This window comes from Paramormyrops kingsleyae, chromosome 4 (assembly GCF_048594095.1).
Source record: "Paramormyrops kingsleyae isolate MSU_618 chromosome 4, PKINGS_0.4, whole genome shotgun sequence".
Taxonomy (NCBI): Eukaryota; Metazoa; Chordata; class Actinopteri; order Osteoglossiformes; family Mormyridae; genus Paramormyrops; species Paramormyrops kingsleyae.
The window spans coordinates 35,640,694-35,660,861 of NC_132800.1; the positions used below are offsets into that span (position 1 = coordinate 35,640,694).

Here is a 20,168-nt window from a genome sequence, read left to right on the forward strand (position 1 = left end):
CGTGAATCTGAAGCGCAAGGATTTGGGGAATAAAGAAAAAAAAATGGTTTACTATCCCATCCACAGTCCACTTCTGTTTTACTGAGAAAAAACAGCACTTAAGGACAGCCAGACGGACAGGGTGCTGTAAATATTTATCAGACGGCCAAGTGCAAAATGAGGGTCTTTAATAAATTCTCACCCATTAAACCCGGGTAGGGGGGGGCTGTCACAGAGATGGATTACAGGCCCTCTCAGAGAGTGGCGTGCCCTGTTTCTTTGTTGGGTCGGGCTGTAGTGTGTTCCCACACGTGTGTGTTTTACTGCACAGAGACACCAATCGCCATTCCCGTCACAACGTGATGACACAGGAAACTGCACCCCGCGGTCGGTAGCTCGGCACGGACGACACCGTTCCTCTGCACCACGCCCCTTTAACACAGCACGAATGCAGCTTGCCGCTCCAGAGGAACGCGCCGGGCCGTCTGCACGAAGCGAGAACAGCACCCTCACCCGCGTCACGCCAGGTCGCCCCCGGGCCCGGCCGGCTTCCGTTGGCTCATGCCGTCTCATTACCCAGAATTCATGGCTGTCGCCCTGGCACCTCCACCCTCCCACATCCTCACCCACCGGACCACAAGCACACGCAGGCACACGGGCACTATGCAAGGCTGCTGGCCCAAGGACAGACACACAGGCGTCTGTAACCGCCCCCATGTGCACACGCGACCACACACACTGATACGGGAGAAAAAGAAACCACAGATATAACTTCCTCTTTTTGGCCCTGGGCCCCTAACACACACCCACCCACACACACATGGGCATGCACGCACACGCACACGCACACACACACACACACGCACATGTAGGGTAAACATATCCTTATGGGGACCGCTCATTAATTTCAATGGGAAAAATGCTAACGCTAACTATGACAACCTTAACCCCTACCCTGCCCTAACCATAACCATAAGTAACCTAACAAAATACAAGAGTTTTTGCATTTTAAGTTTTTTCATAGCAGTCACCGATTTTTATAAAATAGAGTTTTCCCTTTTGGGGACCAGGAAACCGGTCCACATAAGGGAGAAAAAACGGATATTTATCACGTTATGGGGACATTGTGTCCCCATAAGGATAGGTAAACTCGCTCACACACACACACACACACACACACACACACACATGCACACACACCATGTCAGAGTCTCTAACCTCCCTCTGGCCTCTGATGAAGCTGATTCTGCCCAGGGCTCTGGCTCCGGGTGCTGGGGCGGCGAGATGGCTGGTTCTCCAGAACCTTCCGTGGGCTGGCCTCCCTCGCTCACCTCCTGCGGCTCCTTCGTTTCTGTAGGGAGGAGTAAACGCTTCAGATTGACCATCTCGGACACCCCCCCGGCTCACATTTCCACAAGCCAACCCCGCGGCTCCCTCACGGTACCGAAACCGGAAATGCACAAATAAATTCTTCCCTATTTAGATGGTTAGGGGAAACAGAGAGCTTCTACAGCACAGACACCTGTGGAGGAGAAGTAAGTACCGCCGTCCGCTTCAAATGTTACCTCTGTCTGCGAGTTTAAATAGACCGTGCGATGGGTCACAGTGACATCACGTCTGGGTCACACTGATGACATCGTGATCAGGAAGAGACCACGCGAAACCCCAGCCTGCCCACAGAGGGCGATACACGCAATGCCGCGAGCAACAGCAGGTTAGGGGCCTGCGGGTGTTTCTCAACACGCGCACTTGCTGCCTTTGCTGAAGACCAGTTCCAATATTCGTGAACAAAAGTACGGAGGAGGGTAAAAATCCCGGGATGTCGTTCTTGCCCCGCCCCAAATATCACAGATACATCCACTTGCATCCTCGCCGAATGAGACCGATCCTATGACTCACTGCAGCCCAAGATCGTTCTTGGAAGGAAATTTAGCAAGACCGCACGTACCATCTTTGCAATTCTTGGTATTGAGATTCACCCCTAATCTCACAAAGGGGTCCAGCTGTTGTACCCTGAAACGCCCTCCAGCACTGAATGGGAGCTGTTCTGCTCCATCGCACCCAGGAGGTCAGGCTACTTTGATTTACCCTTTCCTGGGCAGATACTGGGGTCCTGACAGTGCAGCCAAAGAGTCTCCCGTGGAAACTCCCATCTTCGGGTCCCGGCACGTTTCACCAGAGCTCTGGCGACCGCTGATCACTGAAGTCCCCAGGCAACCCTACGGTCATGCTCTGTGTCGGCAGGCCCATCTGTCACCAGCTAAAGACCCTCTGCCAGAGGCGGGGGGGTGTAAACAGGGCCTGCTAACAGGGGGGGGGGTCAGTGCTCAGAGGCAGACCGCTCAGAAGAGCTCAGAGTCACCTGTCTAAGGAGCCCCATTATCTGACAGTCACTGCAGGCCTGGGAACAAAAATCCATCCATCCATCTTCCCACGACCTCCTATTCCAGGCAGTATAGTCCATACACTATAGCACATAATGGGCATTTAGGAAACTTCAATTTAAACACGTCATTTTGGGCTGCAACGCACGTGCAGTCAGGATAGGAATCTAACCTGGGAAGCTATAGACAAGGGGCAGCAGCGATAGGTCCTGCTCCACCGCGCGAGCCAATGACGGGCAGGGCAAGCTTGTGTGCCAAACCCCTGTCAAAACCCCTCTTTAACAGGAAGGCTCAGGGCGCAGGCCCCCCCGGGCCTCCCCGAGAAGGGATCCGTCATCCGGTGGTGACCCCAGTCCCACCGCCGCTGTGAGAATAAACAGCCTGAGCATAGAGGTGCGGAGAATGCAAATCAGCGCCCCCCCACCCCCCAGGGGTGTGAGTGGAAAGAAACCAACAGAGCGCGCATAGCGGCGCTCCATGCAGCCGGTGTTGCTGGTGTCTGCCCCGGCTGCTGCGTGCTGAGGCGCCAGAAGAATGAGGGAAGGTGGATGAAAATGGACGAAGCACTGCTTCCACGAGCCAGCCAGTGCAGCGAGGGCTTCCCACGGTCACACGGGGAGACCGTGCGGCGCCCCCTGCTGGAGGAGATTGCACCAGAATGCGGAGTCACCTTAAACAGCACCTCCGAGTCCCATCTCGGGCCTGCACTGTCACACATTAAAGATTAAACCGGGGGAATGGCGGAACCCCACCGACACCAACCACATCCACTTCCTGTTTACTGAAAAGCCGTCTCCGGGAAAGAACCTCCCCATTTTTTTGATACACGGCGGACAGAGGACGTGTAGGGAGAGAACGGACTGAAGGACGGTGGTTCACATAGACAAGCCAATGCGATCTGAGAGCCTGAAAACAGAGCAGCTCTGCAGCATGTGATAAAGACTGCTGATTTCACTCCAAAAAGGAAGTCCCTCACAAACAATCTGATGCAAAAGGAGCTGCCCCCATGCCATTGGCTGACCTGGACTTCAATCCGGGATGAACAGCCAATCAAGAGAAAACAAGCTCATGTCCCACCCACCCAGCAACCTAAATATCCACTTTAAGGAGGTACCGATAATGAAGAAAAACTTACCCATCTGCTGAGGGCTCTCGGATTCCGCCGCCTCAGTCCCGTCCATGCTGTCCTCATCTTCACCCGCCGCCTTTCCTCGGCTGCGGGGCCTGAAAATTATGAGAGCAATACATGATGCCTCCATTCTCCTCACAAGAACTACTTTAACTATTGTTGATGTAGGGTGGAGTCTACGACATCAGAAGGGAGGGGCCCGGGGCCAGGATGGGTGGAGCCTACAGCATCAGAAGGGAGGGGCATGGGGGGGCAGGCTGGGTGGAGCCAAGACATCAGAAGGGAGGGGCCTGGGGCCAGGATGGGTGGAGCCTACAGCATTAGAAGGCCGGAGCCTACAGCATCGGAAGGGAGGGGCCCGGGGCCAGGATGGGTGGAGCCTACAGCATCAGAAGGGAGGGGCATGGGGGGCAGGATGGGTGGAGCCTACAGCATCAGAAGGGAGGGGCATGGGGGGCAGGCTGGGTGGAGCCAAGACATCAGAAGAGAGGGTCCTGGGGCCAGGATGGGTGGAGCCTACAGCATTAGAAGGGAAGAAGGGAGGGGCCTGGGGCCAGGCTGGGCGGAGCCTACAGCATTAGAAGGGCGGAGCCTACAGCATTGGAAGGGAGGGGCCTAGGGCCAGGCTGGGCGGAGCATAGAGAATCAGCAGGGAGGGGAACATAGCTGTGATGGGGGATCCCTTATAGCAGGGAGAGGCACAGGGCCTCGATGGGCAGAGCCGACAGCATCAGCAGGGAGGAGCATAAAAGGTTTTATTTATAATTAAGAAGGGAAGACGTATGACTATTTGGCCCTTGAGCAAGGCCCTCATAAGACAGCAGTATGAGATACGGCAAAACCAAAGATATCCTATGTTTGTACAAATGGCATATAGAAGTATCATTATCAGCACTCAACAAACAAAAAGGTTTTCAGGGGTCAAGAGAGGGCATGGTCATGCACACAAATTATCAGCAATTAGCCAACAGTATATACACAGTAAATCACCGTTAATCATAAATACACTTTGTCCGGCTTAGTCACAGATTTAGTCACAGGTAGGGAGTCAATGAACGGACAAAGACCTTCAGAAGAGTCAACCTTCTGCCCTATATACACAGGCTTTAAGAATGTGTGGACGACGAACTGGTTAAACTGATCATCTGGATCAGCCTTCATGACACGCGACGGAACCCTTCAGTGATCAGGCCTTCTCGCCACGTTCACAGCATTTTCTTCACGCTATCTGCTCTCTACCACAGCGATGCCACCCAGCCATCACCAGGAATGTGCAGCCATTTGCACGTGAGGGACAGAATTGTCCAGTATGTCAATCCCTGTTCCCAAAGCCACTCAAATGAAGACCTTTACTCTAACCCTTCACGCACTTGTGGCTCAAGCTGGGCCATGTTCTCCAGATTGTTGTTGAGGGCACCTAAAAAATTAAGTTTATGCTGGTTCTCTTCCGGCTGGTTGTCGTAGGGTTTTGGTTATCATGGTTTGAGATGCCCGAAGCATAGCTGAGAGCTTTCGGACTTGGACTCCGTTTCACAGACTCTCTGCGTGGCCCCCAGGCTTGGTGGCCCTCCATTTTTGGAGTCCACCTTCTCCTGCCCTCGCTCGTATCCTGACGGGTCACTCTGCCACCGCAGGGTTGAGTCCAGTCACCCCCTCATCCGCTCCGATGATGTCAACGCGGCAACCAGGCCATCTCTCCTATACCCCGGCAGCCAATAGTGCAAGAGTTGCCCGCAGCCAGTACTTGGCCGCCTGTTGCCATAGTAACATCATCTTGTGTCTTGCAACTGACGCCAAACCTCCAGAACAGCAAAGTAGATTTATTTCAAGAGCAGATGGAAAAGTAGTGCTTTGGACCAATTTCTTAAATCCGTTTACTTTTAATGTGCGTTGTTATTTTAAATACAAGCTAATTTTCACAAAATACAAATCAAATAAAACCAAATAAAGACAAACATTCACATGAAAAGGGAAAAAACGGGAAATTAGCCATTTCTGACAGACTGTGAGAATAAAATCGGGATAGGCTGATGGAGACTGACCCTTGACCTTAGAGCGATAGCTCCTTGGCTCCTAGATTTCAGCTTCATTTATGGCAGCGTCAAAACCGGAGGGACAAGAAGAAGGTAAAATTCATACATCACCACACAACCGCATTTCCGAAGCAGAGATGAGACCCAAACAGCTTTTATGGAGCTGTACAGCTTCGCTCAGTACGGCAGCCAATGCGCTTCGAACCGTTGGTGCATAAACCCAGCGCCTCTCGCAATCTCAGCTACCCCCCCCCCCCAGATGCTGGGAGGTCTCCGCTCAGTTGTGTTTCCCTCCCTTGCTCCGGCTGACTCGCAAGGGCCTCTCCGGACACGCTAGCCTGTTAGCCATCCTCCCACTGTGGAGCTTATCTGAAAGGCAGAGGGCAGCGAGCGCTCCGGTCCAGTCCCACAGCCATTAGCATGTGCCGTTACTCCTCCATCCTTCGCTGCGGGCGAGGTTGTTTACGTGAAGTACATGCTGGAGAGGATCCTCAAGGCTGGCTGCTCAGCACGGGAGCTTATAATCCTAATAATACGGTAGCACTTCAGCCTTGAGTGCCGTCACATGGGAGATGACATGGGGTCTGAGTATGAAACATGGTAATAGGGAATCGAACAAAATGTTTTCAGGATAACGTGTGCGACTCATGTCACTCTGACATAAAAACTGAACCAAGGAAAAAAAGCCTTTACAAAAGGAGGAGGAAAGAAGCACCCAGTCACGACTGGCTAAGGACAAAAGAGCACGGTCTGCGGCACCTGAAATGGTGTCAAACCAGTGCTGAGTGATCCGGGTCAGGATTAATTACACGACAGTAAAAATAAATAAGCTTAAAAAAAAACCCCCAAAAGCTTCAATGATTCCCAGCCTACACACAACAAAAGGACCCCCCCACAAGTGCTTGTAAACAATCCTCTCCTTGATATTCCAGCATTATGACATGGTTAGAGGCAAGGGAAGATGGCTCCACACGTTCAACGCCTAGAAGAATCTTCACATTGAGCAGCACAGCCGACTGGCGGAGAGTGAGGAGTTCTGGGCGAATGAAAGTCGTCTCGGCTGATTTCAAAAAGCTTCATACAACAAAAAAACAAAAAGAAACACATACACACACATACAATAGACAATCTGTAAGCTGAATAACTTTGTAAATTCATTAGAATGGGGTTGTGCATGGATATGGAGCCAAATAAACCAAACTACCAGCAGAGTCTTTAGAGAGCCTTAAAATTTAAAGACTGAAACTGTGTGTTCCGGGCTGCGGGTCTGTTTCAGAACCGGGTCCGGTTGTTAAATTTTACGGTTAATTCAGCATGCGAGGAACATGATGAACTCAGCTTTGACTCAGAGGAAAGCTGGCTGCTTTAAAAACAGCCCAATGAACCTTGAGTTTTTTCCGTGTTTGCGGACTTCTAGGTCCATGGCGATTCACACGCCGTTCACCCGTCTGGACACACGCCACGCGGTGGCAGCGGCCCCCGGGGTCAGTCACCTGACAGTGAAACTTGAGGGTCTGGGTGGAGCCCGTAAAGGGGAAGGGAAACCATAAAGTCAGGGGGTGGAGCCTCAGCCCTGGGGGTGGGGTTAGGGGTGATTCTAGGATTGTTTTTATGGTGGGTGGCATAAGAGGAACCACAATTCAAACGCAGGGACCAACCCTATCATTAGCCAATGATATGTTGTTGATCAGTGAATGACAGGGGAGGGGCACTCCAGGGACCAATCAGCTTTCAGCGAGGGCCAGTGCCCTAGTGGCCCTGTCCACAGGGGGTACCTGTGCAGTTAAACCCATGACAATAACAAGTGTCCAGTCCCTCACTTACTCACATTACCACCACCTAGCACACAAAGGAGGGGCGGCATGGTGGTGCAGTGGTTAGCACTGTTACCTCACACCTCTGGGACCTGGGTTCGAGTCTCCGTCTGGGTTACACGCATGTGGAGTTTGCATGTTCTCCCCGTGTCGTTGTGGGGTTTCCTCCAGGTACTCCGGTTTCCCCCCACAGTCCAAAGACATGCTGAGTAACTAACTGGAGCTACTAAATTGCCCGTGTGTGTGTGCCCTCCGATAGGCTGGCCCCCCCATCTTGGGCTGTTCCCCGCCTCACCACTGTAGCTTCTGGGATAGGCTCCGGACCCCCCGCGATGCAGGAGAATAAGCGGGTTGGAAAATGGATGGATGGATAGTACTGGATAGTACATAAAGGACTTACAATGCTGGTACTTCATCATACTACTAGAATGTTACTCGAGATTTATACATACACATTTATTATTAAGTTACATGTCCCTCTATCCTTTTTCCAACGCATGCAGACTGTTTTGTGGTTTACAGAGAGGCTCCAGACATCCTCCAAACATAAAGCAGTTTTTTGGTGGGGGGGGGGGGGGGGTTCAACATGCCACCATTTCCGCAAGGGCTGCCACGTGACATCACTATTAGGCGGTAATCTGCAGGCCCGGGGAGGTCGCGTGCCGTCCCACACACCGAGCAGCTAGGGCTCCCACCTTGCTGGGGAGCTGCGTGGAAATCCCTGGCGGGAACAAAGAGGGGCCCGGAGGGGGAGCCGAGCGGGGCCCCGAGAAGCCGGCAGGGGCCGCAGACCTGCGACATGCGTCTGTATTATGAGTCACCATGAAGGCCGGGCATCGCGAAAAGGGAACAGAGCATCGTACAGGCGGGAACAGAGGTAGCAGGCAGGGAGGGCAGGTAGCTGGATGGATGGATGGATTTTGATAACAAAACAAACCCAGGTTTGCACTACTCAAGGCCTCCATACTGTCCCCGGTGTTGGGGGGGGGCACATCAACCAAACAAAAGAAAAATCTCACAACGTGTATCAGGGATCCAGGAAAAATGGCAAGAAAGCGGCGATACATGTCCAAGGCAGACAGAAACGCGCTTTCTCAACGACAAAGGAGGCGATCGCAAGTTCCTGCTGCATCTCAGAAACTTTCCATTAATATTTCATGCAAGCCCCTTTGTTTCATGACGAGACAAACCAGGCAACAAACAAAAACAAACAAACAAACAAAGCTGGCGCTCCTGCCTTTCAGAATGAAGAGGAAAGCAGCCCTTTCTTTACAGAACAAAACCTAACAGGGTGCTAGGAACCCAACCCCCCAGCCCTGTACATTATAACTTAGCTTCATGATCCCCCTACAGTGGGGGGAGAGAGAGGGGAAAAAAAGCTCTGGTAAGTAGTTCCAGCTCAGAGAGCAAAAGGGAAATACTGGCGCGGAGCGGCCGGCCGCTGGAGGGCACGCCCCCCCTCTGCACAGCGCCGGGCTCCCAGCATGCACTTCACTCCCTCGCTCCCCGCTTCAGTTGGCAGCCTGTAGTTTGGGATTCGGCCCTGTTAAACGTACTGCGCCAAAATAATATATTCATGCTCTATAAGTATTTTTAGTCAGTCTCACACGGGTCCGGCGACCAAACGGAGCTGCATTTTCCTGGCCTGTGCTGCCGATTGCTCGCAGCCAGCGCTCTTCCTTCTTAATTAGCCCTAAACGAGACGCTGAAGGACTAACCAAACGCATCTGACATTTCCGGAGTCTCGCTGACACAAAAAGGCTTTTTGCCGTCCCGACACACTGAAAAAATTCTTAACTTCACTGCTCTTTTTTTAATTTAAACATACACTTACCGCCTTGAGACAAATTATTTAGAGCATCTGAAAGGTTTTTATTAACAATTATCCAACAAATAATTACCAGTTGAAAGAGACAAATGAACGAAGTTTAAAATGATATATTTGCATTTTATTATTCACATAAACATGTTTTTCATTTTCCCTGCCAGGACATGTACTTGCGGCCATCAGACAGGACACGCAGGTTCGTCCCCTCTAACGAGCCAATTAAGCCTAACTGACAGGGAGACTGGGCTGGACAGCAGATTGTGCTGTGAATGTGACCAGGAGGGATGTGTCACAATGGGAGACGTCTCAGCATTACACACACGGCAGTGATGTGCGAGTCGCTTCATGCTGCAGAGACCTTTCCGTGTCGTGCGCACGCACGCACGCACACACACAAAACGCTTGTTTACTCAACACCGCGAGCAGCCGCCGATTCGTTTCAATGTGAAATTTGCTGCTTAATTTTGCCCTGAGACACAATGAAAGCTGATAAAGAAGTTTCTGCAGTCTGATTAACGACGAAGGGTGTTTTAAGGCACAAATACGTTCCAGTGTTTAGTGTCCACGATGGGATTTTTAAGGTTAGGGTTAAATGCACAGGGCATGAGAAAGAAGTAACAGGACCTCATGGTGTGTTACAGAGGAGAACCTGCTGTGTTACTGTCACAGAGAAGCACAAAGGACAGGACTGGGGTAATCCTCTCACACGGCACCAGCATGGCCGACTCATACAGTATATCTAGGATAGGCCCATAATTGTCACATGACCTAGGCAGGCTGCTGATGTTGGGGGGAATCCAAGGTCCAATCAGACACAGGCATTATGCCAGACAGACACCTGTGAACGAGCTCATTGGACGCTACAGCCAAGGGGCCAGCACAGAAGCTGATTGGCTCCTCTTTGTGGTATTTCAGGTCATTTACCAGGAGTTTATGGGCACAGGGTCAAACCCTAGAGGGGTTAGAACCAGGTACCGTAATAAAACAATTATACGGACAGTAATGAAGTTACATTATGGAGAACCAAAACCGATAAGTCCCAAATGAATCTAGAACAAAGAACCAATCCGTGGGTCTAGCGGAATGCTGTCCGCTGAGCTCCAGGTGCCGCAGCCCAGTGCTCATACCTCGTGACGCTGTCACTCAGCCACCGAAAATGACACGATATGTGGTGGCACCCCTGCCCCCCATCTAACCTGACGTCCAATCATGTTCCGCCTCCGGCCCCTTATCGGCAGCCTGGAGACACACATCTGTAATCCGTGTGCCGGGGTCACGCAGCGATACCGAGCGAGGCGATTACATTTCCACCTGTCTGATATCAAGCCCCCTCATCTCGGCGCGGCTGCCGCGGCGCACGTGAAGAAAACAAGCCTGCGGGGGCGTGATACGATATCAATTTCACGCCGCGCATTTCTCGTATTCGGCTCCCGTGCCCCGCCAGGTCAGGCAGAACAAGAGAGGCATGCGTTCAAGGCGGAACCACAGATGTCACCATAGCGCCCCCCAAAGATGGGAGGGAGATGTGCACGCTCTTTATCCTGCCGATCGGCTACACAAAAAGCAAACAAATATTTTAGAATTCACACTGGCTCCCCCCTGCACGCTCTCACCCTAACCCTCAACACGGACACTTGTAGTTTAGGTCACATGCAGTAACATCTACCCTGAGTCCAACCTGCCCATACCTCTCATCTAGTTTGCCACCTGACCGATCCCCCCCCACATCCTGTCGGCTGGGGGGGGGGGGGTCAGCCCCTGAGGCCCCTGACAGCAGTAAATGCGTGCAGGTTGAATTATTCATGTCCTTAATAAACGGGGGCCGATTTAACAGAACGTGATGGATTGGCGTTTGGCCGGGGGGTGTTATGGTGAACAGACACTGCGCTCAACACGCTGAAACGCCCAGAGGCAGGATGCCGTCGGGCCGCTCCTGTCACTCGGGCCGACACCCGCGTCAGATATAACCCACACCGAATCTCCAAGCTCTCCGGGTCGGCGGACAGGAATCACAGGGACAAAAACATCATGTAAAGATGCCGGCAAGGAGGATGCGGGCTGGGCCCTTTCGGACCACGTGACGACGGGCCGCAAGCAGCTGAGGGCTAACAGCAAACAGGGCCGGCGTAGATCTGTGACCCTCAAGCTTTAAAGGAAGAACATTCCGGAAACATTTCTCACACTTAAAATTAACAGTTGACCATCCCCTCCCCCCTCCTCGCCACACATGGAACAGGGTCCCGGACAGGAAAGGGTTAACCGTACTTCTTTCGGGGCTTGGGTGGGGCGGCGACAGCATCCCTGCGAGGCCGGCCGCGGGGGCGCTTGTCTGAGGGGGCGGGGCTGCCAGCGGGGGTGGCCCCCCCGCCAGCTGGGGGCGGCGATGGTCCGTGCTCAGAGGCCTCTAGACTCTTGTCCTCTGATGACATTCTGTGGAGCAGTGAGAGAGGAGGAGGAAAGTGTGGGGGGGGGGGGGGAGCGGGGGGGAGTGAATAGGGAAGGAGGGAGGGAACAGCGAGAGAAATTCCCATCAGCCCTTGGGGCACATACGCTCCGACTCCACACACACAAATCAGACCGTTAACGCTGACCTCTCCCAGCCTGCCCCCCCCCCCCAACAAAACAGGACCCGCCCCACAGAGTTACAGGAGAAGCAGAAGGCAGACGACCAGCATAACAGCCCTGATCCATATACCGTGGTGACAGAGCATTTCACACAGGGGCATCAGCTATACAAACTCACAGCACCGCGAGGGACACGGCGGTCTCCGCAGAGAGAGACTCCAGAAAGTTCCCCGGTGTTCACCGTCAGTAACGTAGCCCCGTTTAGGGAACAGAGCGACCCACGTTCTCCGGCACGCAGAAACAATTAAGCAGATGACTAACACCAACTGCAGAGCCTGTGAAATCCATAAAACATAAAGGGCGGGCTTCCAGGCGAGGGATGGGCCGAGGGCCGTGGCCTGTGCCCCAAATCGACGTCCCACTCTCAGCACACCGCCATCGCCATACCGTCCTCCTCGTCAGCCTCTCTGCGAATTAGGCCCGACTGGCTCGTTAGGTCAGGAATGCATGCTGGTCAATGGGGTGGATGTTCAGCACCAGCGCAAACTGCAGCACGTACTATTCATTTAAGGTGATGCTATTGTGCCATTCATGCAACGCTGACTGAAGATGATTATCCATTATCATCGATTAAAAAAAGGAAAGAATGCTTGCTTGTTACAGCATACCGGAGATGACGACACGGCCTGCTCTGCCCGTCGCCCTGGCACCCTCTGGAAGGGGTCCACAAATTGCACCCTACTTGAGTCTTCATCCCACCCCCCCCCCCCCCGACAGCCCACGCCCAGGCCCGGGGGTGGGCAGGGCCTGCCTTTCTTGTGAGTAATGAGCAGCTGTATAGAGGAAATCGTCACGGGAGCCCCGCCAGGACAGAGCGTGCTCACCCCTCCCCCGCTGGCTCTCCATGAGCAAGCTGCTGTGTTTTGTTTAAAATGATCCCTCTGTGGAAAAAGGCAGGCCGCTGCAGACTGTGGCGCTTCAGAAGGGAGCCCCCTGCTGTCCGGGAGGTCCACAGAAAACGTTCCGTACGCCATCTTTTACGCCATCAAAAAAAAAAAAAAAAAACGCCTCTTCATCTAATGTCAGGTGCAGGGGTGTTATGCCAGGACAATCATCATGTATGAGCCTCATGTGAGTGAACAGAGGCTTTGGCCGGGTCAGGCCAATCATGGTGCGGGGGGGGGGGGGGGGGGGAAGGGGGGTATCCAGTGGGGCACACTGGGGTCATAAGGGACCAAAACGGAACGGCCTTTCAGCACTTAGTACAGCCATTTTGGAAACAACTGGACTTGCCAAACTGCATTTTATAATAGCTACAGCAGGACATGGAGAACATGGGTGACCATGCCTGCCAAATAGTCACCAAACGCAAGGCTGGAGCTTTAGCCAGCAGACACATACATTTTATATCGCACATATGAAGCAAATACTGAAAATATCAGGACCGATCTCCCCCCGCCCCCAAAGGTCTTATGAGACCGGCACGGCACCCTGAATAAATCTCTGACACCATTTCTCGCGATTTCCAAAAGCATTCAAAAAACGAACGCCGTGCCAACGCCAGCGATCAGTCTGCGGTACGTAAACAAGCATAATCGCCAGGGCAGTGCTTGAACTGGAATTACATTAACGGGATCGACAGATTACTCATCCGAATGTCTAAAAGATGCTTGACACCACAGATGCGGTCCCACAAATGATCGGGCTTCTGCGCATGACTCCTGTGCTCCCCTCACACGCTCCAGCCAGAACGTACTACAAGAACATCAGCAGAACACCGGAACGGGGAGAGAACGCAGAAGGCTTCCGAGTGGGTACCGAAAGGCTCCTTAAAAATTCAGGCCGAGGCATTTTGTGGCTGGCACCGAATGCCATCGAACACACCCTGTCACCAGAGTCTAGTTACAGTATAGCGCCGTTTCATAGCAGAGCCGGACTGGGAGATGCTGGAGGCTGGTGACGGCAACGGAGACGGCGGCCTGCATGGCAGCTGCGGCTACTCAGGGTGTACGTGATGAACCGAGGAACATTTCATGACAGGAAAGACCGCGATTACACATCACAAAATGCCCGCTCTCTTATGGCCCGGCATGTACGAGGTCCCCATTAAAGAGACACCCCTAGATTTCGCTACGGAATCGGCATCACAGGGCCAGTAATTGAAGTGCCTCGGCGCAATTTCTGAAAACGTGCCTCAATAAAAAAATAAATAATAATAAAAAAAACGTACATTCCCATTCACCGGTAGTGCTACATATTACGAAAGTAGCTTAATGTGCTAAGCCAGGATGCCGTATCCATCCCTGCAGTAACAGTTAAAATTAGCTTGGTTTCTATAGCGTTCTATAGCGCACTCGTGACGTACTTCTGCGGAGGCGGCCCTGGGGAATTATGGGCAGGGAACGAGGTAGGCGGTCCCGTCCTCGAAAAACGTTACATTACGCTACACGTTAACTATGGCGACATCACACTGTTAATTACTCGTGTCGAAGGGAACCAGAGATAACTCTATAATGATTAACCTGTCATGCATGTAACCCATTTCCAAATTTAATTATAGGACTAATTTGTTTACCTAATAACGCTGTCACACCATTTCAAAGATTTCTCTTATTCTACTGAATCTTCACTCCGAGCATCTTAATTATTAATATAAATACATTATGGATGGGAAACATGGCTCTTATACTGTGCAATGTGTCACGATGGGTCTATTTAGAGGCATTTAATGGTCACACGAGTTTAAAAATGCGGCGAATTCTGTTGCATTACGGTCACCTGTGCTGAAGTTTGCGCTCGCGATCTACCGCAATACTCCTGGCTACCCGCCTCTTATAAATAACAGCCCTGGGTTTTGCGTTAAAAAGGTTTCTAGCTCAAAACTCTGGATGAACCCTGCTGTTCGGCCCAAGGCACTGAACAAATTACTTCAAGGAAATAAAAAACGATGGTATTCAGAGTAACATTATTATCCACATAAATAGCCGTGAGGCATTTCCTAATTGTTTTAGCACTTAAACACATCACCAGGATGGCCCCAGTGACCTGGGGGGTTATGGCTGCCTGTCTGTGTGGGCTTGGACCCCAACTCCGGGTGATTAAACCATTAACCTAATTATCAGATTGCCTTCATTAAACCGGCCAGTGGGATTCAGAGCCTTCTGAAGAGGCAGCACAATGGGAGAGGCTGTGGAACAAGACCCAGAATGCTGCTGGTTCCAGCACCACAACAACCACGCAGCGGTAATCACAAAGAGATGCTTCACAATGGCGGCTCAGTTACGTAAGCAGACTACGGCCTCTGCGACTGTAATGGTCTGCAGTAGGTGGTGGGTTCCTGTGTGTCTAACCAGGTACTGGACACACGCGATACTGGTGTGAACATTAAACATGGGTTCATATCCCAGGGTCATCAGAGGGACTTGAGCAAGGCCTCTAACCCACCCACCCACAAACCCACAGTCCACAGGCTGTTGGTCCCATCCTCTCCCCTCTTTTGTCCTGCTCATTCCTTTGTTTTCATTCCAGTGGTCTCTGATACCATTTACCACACAAGATGGTGATTGGGAGGGGGGGGTCTCTTTAGGTAACCTTCTGCAGCTTATTCTCTATCCCTCATTGCAGTCAGACCAGCATTCAGGAAATACCCCGCCACGGGACTGGCTTCCACACCCCCACGCAGGACGCAGATTCGAAACGCCCGTCTGTCAGATCCCCTGCCCCCCCAACCTTGTCAGCAGCTGGCCAGCCCCGCCACACACATGTCAGGTAACTATACTGATCCTCCGACCCAATCCCCAGCCCACCGGCCAAAGCTGGTCATGGACAGACACCTGCCCAACTTCCGAGATCCCTCCACGAAGGTGACGTTGGCTCTTCGCAATGCTGCGTCGCACCGAAACCGAAATGCTACCACGTCGTAACACGTCACACGTGCACTGCGCATACCTCAAAGCGACCTCACAGGGAAATGTGCTGCATATGCGCATATTCCGGATCACATTAATCCTTTCCCACACTTAAACTAAGGACAGAACTCTGCAAGGCCAGACCGAAAAACCAAAGCTAACACGCTAACATGTTTTTAAACGCTAAATAAAAAAAAAAAAAAAAAGAACGACAGTCAAGATCATTCCAGCAGAGCAGTTGCCCTGAAAAGTGGTGCAGAGACAGGAATGACAGCAGGGGGTGAGGAACATCGCGGGAGAAGGGCCTTATATAACACGTTAACCATCTCGGTCTGAGTGTCACCGGCGTCACAAGACACGAGCAGCGCGACGGCAGCACAGCTGGTCTCTAAAAAGGCACCGCGTTCGGACAGCCTGTTTACGGTAACCTTAGCTGGCCGTCGCGAGCTAAAGGGGGCGACTGGACGGACGCCTGCACCTCCGCGGTACAGGCTGAAGGACCCTGGAAGGGGATACCTTTCACCTGGCACTGCCTGGGACGGACTGTCCCGGCCCACACACGGGGGCCTTTCAGTGGCTCATCTCAGCGCTAACGACAGCCAGATAAATTAAAGCGACGCCGCGAAAACACATTCCTGAAAATGTTTCAATTTAACCTTAGATGAAGCCCTGTTTAACTGCTGCTATGGGGTGCGATCAGTCCTTTATAATGCTTTGGAACCCCCCAGTAGTGCTAATAATTTTATCCTCACCCTTGTTCATTGCTTATTGTTTCTTTCCAAGTCTTACACTCCGCACACTCAACGGGGGTTTGTGTATGATTATTGGACACGTGGGAATTGCAAATAGTCCGAAACCACTCTTACAGCGAGCTGGTGCTTAACTAGCCAGCTCCAGACCTACAATTTCAGTGCCGGAGTCAAGTGTTTGCTCACCTCATACAGTAACTAGTTACCGTCACATGGCAGCGATGTTCATTAGCACTTGTGGACCCCTCATTAAGACCAACCACAGGTCAGCTGGGTGACTCCATGTGATTTCTCTCCTCCTGCTAGATGGATAAACAAGGGTCAGGCCCAATCCCCCTGCTCCCGTGGCGGGCGAGCGGGGGAAGGGGGGTCTGCACCTGAGGCCTGAAGGTCATGGGTTTGAATCCCATGGCTGGAAGAGTAATCACAACCCCCAACTCCCCACACCCCCATCCGTCCCAGGGGTGCTGGATGCTAGAACTTTCTCACACCAGTATCTCCCCATTTGCATATCCAACGGAGAGTAAGATTTTGGAGAACGACCCGATTTCCACCATGGGACTTAAAGTAGCTCTATTCCATAGCAGGAGAGCTGCAAGGCTTCTTGGGTGACAGGCCAGTCAGTTCAAATCAGCCAGCTGTGGTGTGATTCTCATGACGGCTGAGCACCGCAGCGTCTCTGCCATTACTGACAGGATCGAAGCAGACTGACCCAGGCAACGGACAAAGATTCGGACCCATTCTTCACTTCAGTTGGCATATCTTTAAGCAGAAGCTACCAGAAAACTGCTTGACACGAGGAACAGAGGCGGCCATCATAATTGTTGCATTTACACTATTAGGCAGAGCAAGATAAATGATAGCCATACTGCCGACGAGAGGGTGATCATGTCAACCTAGGCGACCGAAAGCCATACTTGGTGCAACGCGCAACAATCGATGGAGACGTATGAGATCCATCTGCATACTGATGATAATAATAATAATAATAATAATGGCAGCTCTGGGCTTTGTGTCAAAGCTCTGTAGGTCCACCATAAGAGACTGATTTTGGACGACTTAATTTCTGAAAACAGCCCTTAGAATGTCTTTGGTGGGTGGGGGGGTTAGTGAGGTTCCTCCATAGAAGCGGGTGATAATTTTCAGACTTTCCCCAGCATTTTGCACCCCCCACCTCCACCTACGAAGCAATGCCGGAACCCTGAAGTATTCACAAAGCAACCGATATAGGTTTCTAACCCACAAACTTCACACACTGCAGTTCCTCACTCTTAAAACCCACAAAGCAGGAGTCTGTGTGTGTGTGTGTGTGTGTGTGTGTGTGTGTGTGTGCTGGGGGGGGGGGGGGGGCTGTAAGTGATGGAGCCCAAGCCTGAGCCTCACTCCTTCCGCTGGCATTATATAAGCACCTGACGGACTCATTGTCTAAACCCCCTCTGCACATACACACACCTTAAATTTCATACATTTTCTGTCGTTAAGAGAATCGTGCCCACTGCCGCTCGGACGGAGTAGTGACCTCTTTCAGTCTGCCTCCCTGAGCCCGTAATACCGAAATACGCCAAAAACCACCAGCAGTTTCACATTGAGGAACACGACACTAATTACCACACGAGGCCATTAAAGGAAAAAGAAAAAAAGCAAAACCGCAACATATGCCGCGCACAAATATTATGAGCTACATCACACAGTGAATAAATGGTTATATAATTAAGGAAATACCTGAACAAATGAGAAAATATTAAAAATACATGCAAAACGCAGATGTGGCCGTTATTGCCATCAGTATTTCCTGTGCACATACTGTGTGCATATATATGTATTTATATACAGAAATAATATATAGCAGAAATCAGAATAAAAACAACTGTTCGCTGACGTGGGGGAGCCCACAGTGAAACGCTCAAAACGTCAAGGCGAAGGTATAAAGGATGAAATGCTCAAGAAAACAACAAAAAAAAAAACTTACCTTTTTAACCCTAGAAGTTTGGGATTATCTCCTTCATGACCTTTAATGTCATATGTGAAATATAATACTTTGTTTAGTATTTTCTGAGTGTTGGGGGTTGGGGTGTATACATATATATATGAATATACATATATTACTCTCCTGTGCGAATGATCTAGTGGAAACAAGAAATGCAGTCCATGCGTTTCGGAGGCACACAGTTATAATCCAACAATAATTTGTCCGATTGCGCAAAAAAATATACATATGTATATATAAAACACATGTAGAATCCAGCACTGCGATCAGCGTCTTTTCCCTTTCAATAACAGAGAGGCATACGGTCGCTCTCCTTTCTCACAAACAAAACCACATTACATCCCTTGGAACTCATTCTCCATCCTTGGCGAAAAAAACAAGCCATGTCCGTGTGATCCTGTCAAAATGTCACCGGACACGCACAAGAAAACAATAACAATTCAAAGGAGGAAAAAAAAAATGGATATAATTCTATTTTCTTCTCCAGCCCTTATGCAATGTATACGAGCGGGGGAACCCCCGAAAGGCTGCCGTGGGGCTCCCGCATGGATGCCGTTACTTGCGGAGCGGGTATCCCGCTGAAGGCTGCCCGTTTCCGCGGCGAAGAAAGGGCCACTTTCCCCCTTTTAAAATCCGAAATTTAAAGTTGCAGCTTTCGCTCGGCTGCGGCGGCCATGTTTAAGAGCGGCCGAAGAACCGCCTGTCGACCACTTCTCAGACAAATAGTGCGCCACTTCAGATTTTAAGTTGTGCGCCGGGCCTCGGTGTCACCACCGCAAAGGGGAAAAGTCAGGGCGAATGCGGGCTTTCGTCAGTTTATTTTCCCCCCGTTTGTTTTTTCTTTTAATCGGAATGACGTTAAAATCGCTACGGGCGTGAGTTAGAGGCTCCGGACGTTTTATGAAAAGCCTCGCCGACCCTGCGCATTGATACAGCGGAGCACGCTCCAGGTGAGGAGTCTTTTTTTTCAACCAGCAGCCGAGTGGAGAAAGTTAAACGCGGACATGGAGTTTACGGAGCGGATTGGGTCGTGTAACGGTGTTATTGTTTTACGTACACTCTTATTTAAAAGGACACCTTAAAAATTAAGTCATTGTCTAAATAATTCGATAGCATATTCAGGAAATGTGAATGATCAGGCTTGTATAATTTTCCGTCTTCTTTTTTGTTTTTAGTATAGGCTCCTTTAAGAGCTCAACGTCTGTGCAATTGAAAGCGATGTGCCTTTACACAAAGGGGTGTGTTGGCCTAATTAGTGTGGTCTAACAGTACACAAAGTAAAAGAAAGCATCGGGGAAACAACAAAAATATACGATTTTCATTGGTGTGTGTTATGAAAGGTTATTCTGACTTCTCCCTGTCCAATGAATTAAACAATGGTGTGAAAATGTCTCAGACAGAGACATAGCTACTCCCTGAGCAAAATGAACCCCCATAGCATGCCTGATGCCAGGCAACTCGAAAGTCAACATCCGTTAAGTGGGGCCGCATCTATGAAACGGTGGGTGTTCAGTTTTGTGCATTGATTGCTTTGCATTTGCTTGCTGCGAGTTTTTCCTCTATGCCACTGTGCGTCTGGCACCTGAGCAAATGGTGGTTGATCGGTACAGGGACCAGAGCCACAATGATCTTATGCCGTCCCTGAAGTCAACAGAACGCTCCAGACTGATCAACAAGGGGCGGAAGGTCACTGTCCAACCCCCAAAACATCAATGATACCTTTAATGTCTCTCTGGTCTGACATCATGATTTACAAACCATGCTAAGATGAATTTTTTTTATTTAGATGAAA

General features: G+C 50.9%; 1 protein-coding gene across 11 annotated transcripts in view; it reads right to left on the minus strand.

Annotated features, from left to right (window-relative positions):
• LOC111845839 (histone-lysine N-methyltransferase 2C-like) overlaps positions 1-19,087 on the minus strand; it is a 78,004-nt gene extending 58,917 nt beyond the window's left edge. For 10 of the 11 annotated variants that reach the window (XM_072711229.1, XM_072711234.1, XM_072711233.1 and 7 more), the window contains exons 1-4: positions 15,681-15,736; positions 11,433-11,597; positions 3,499-3,587; positions 1,198-1,330 (exon numbers count right to left, since the gene is read on the minus strand). In XM_072711229.1, the coding sequence (XP_072567330.1) occupies positions 1,198-1,330; positions 3,499-3,587; positions 11,433-11,597; positions 15,681-15,721 (428 nt within the window). In that variant the 5' untranslated portion in view covers positions 15,722-15,736. Of the gene's footprint in view, positions 1-1,197; positions 1,331-3,498; positions 3,588-11,432; positions 11,598-15,680; positions 15,737-18,358 lie in introns of those variants that run through there. The other variant, XM_072711232.1, reaches the window with a different exon arrangement.
• Between the last annotated feature and the right edge of the window lie 1,081 nt (positions 19,088-20,168).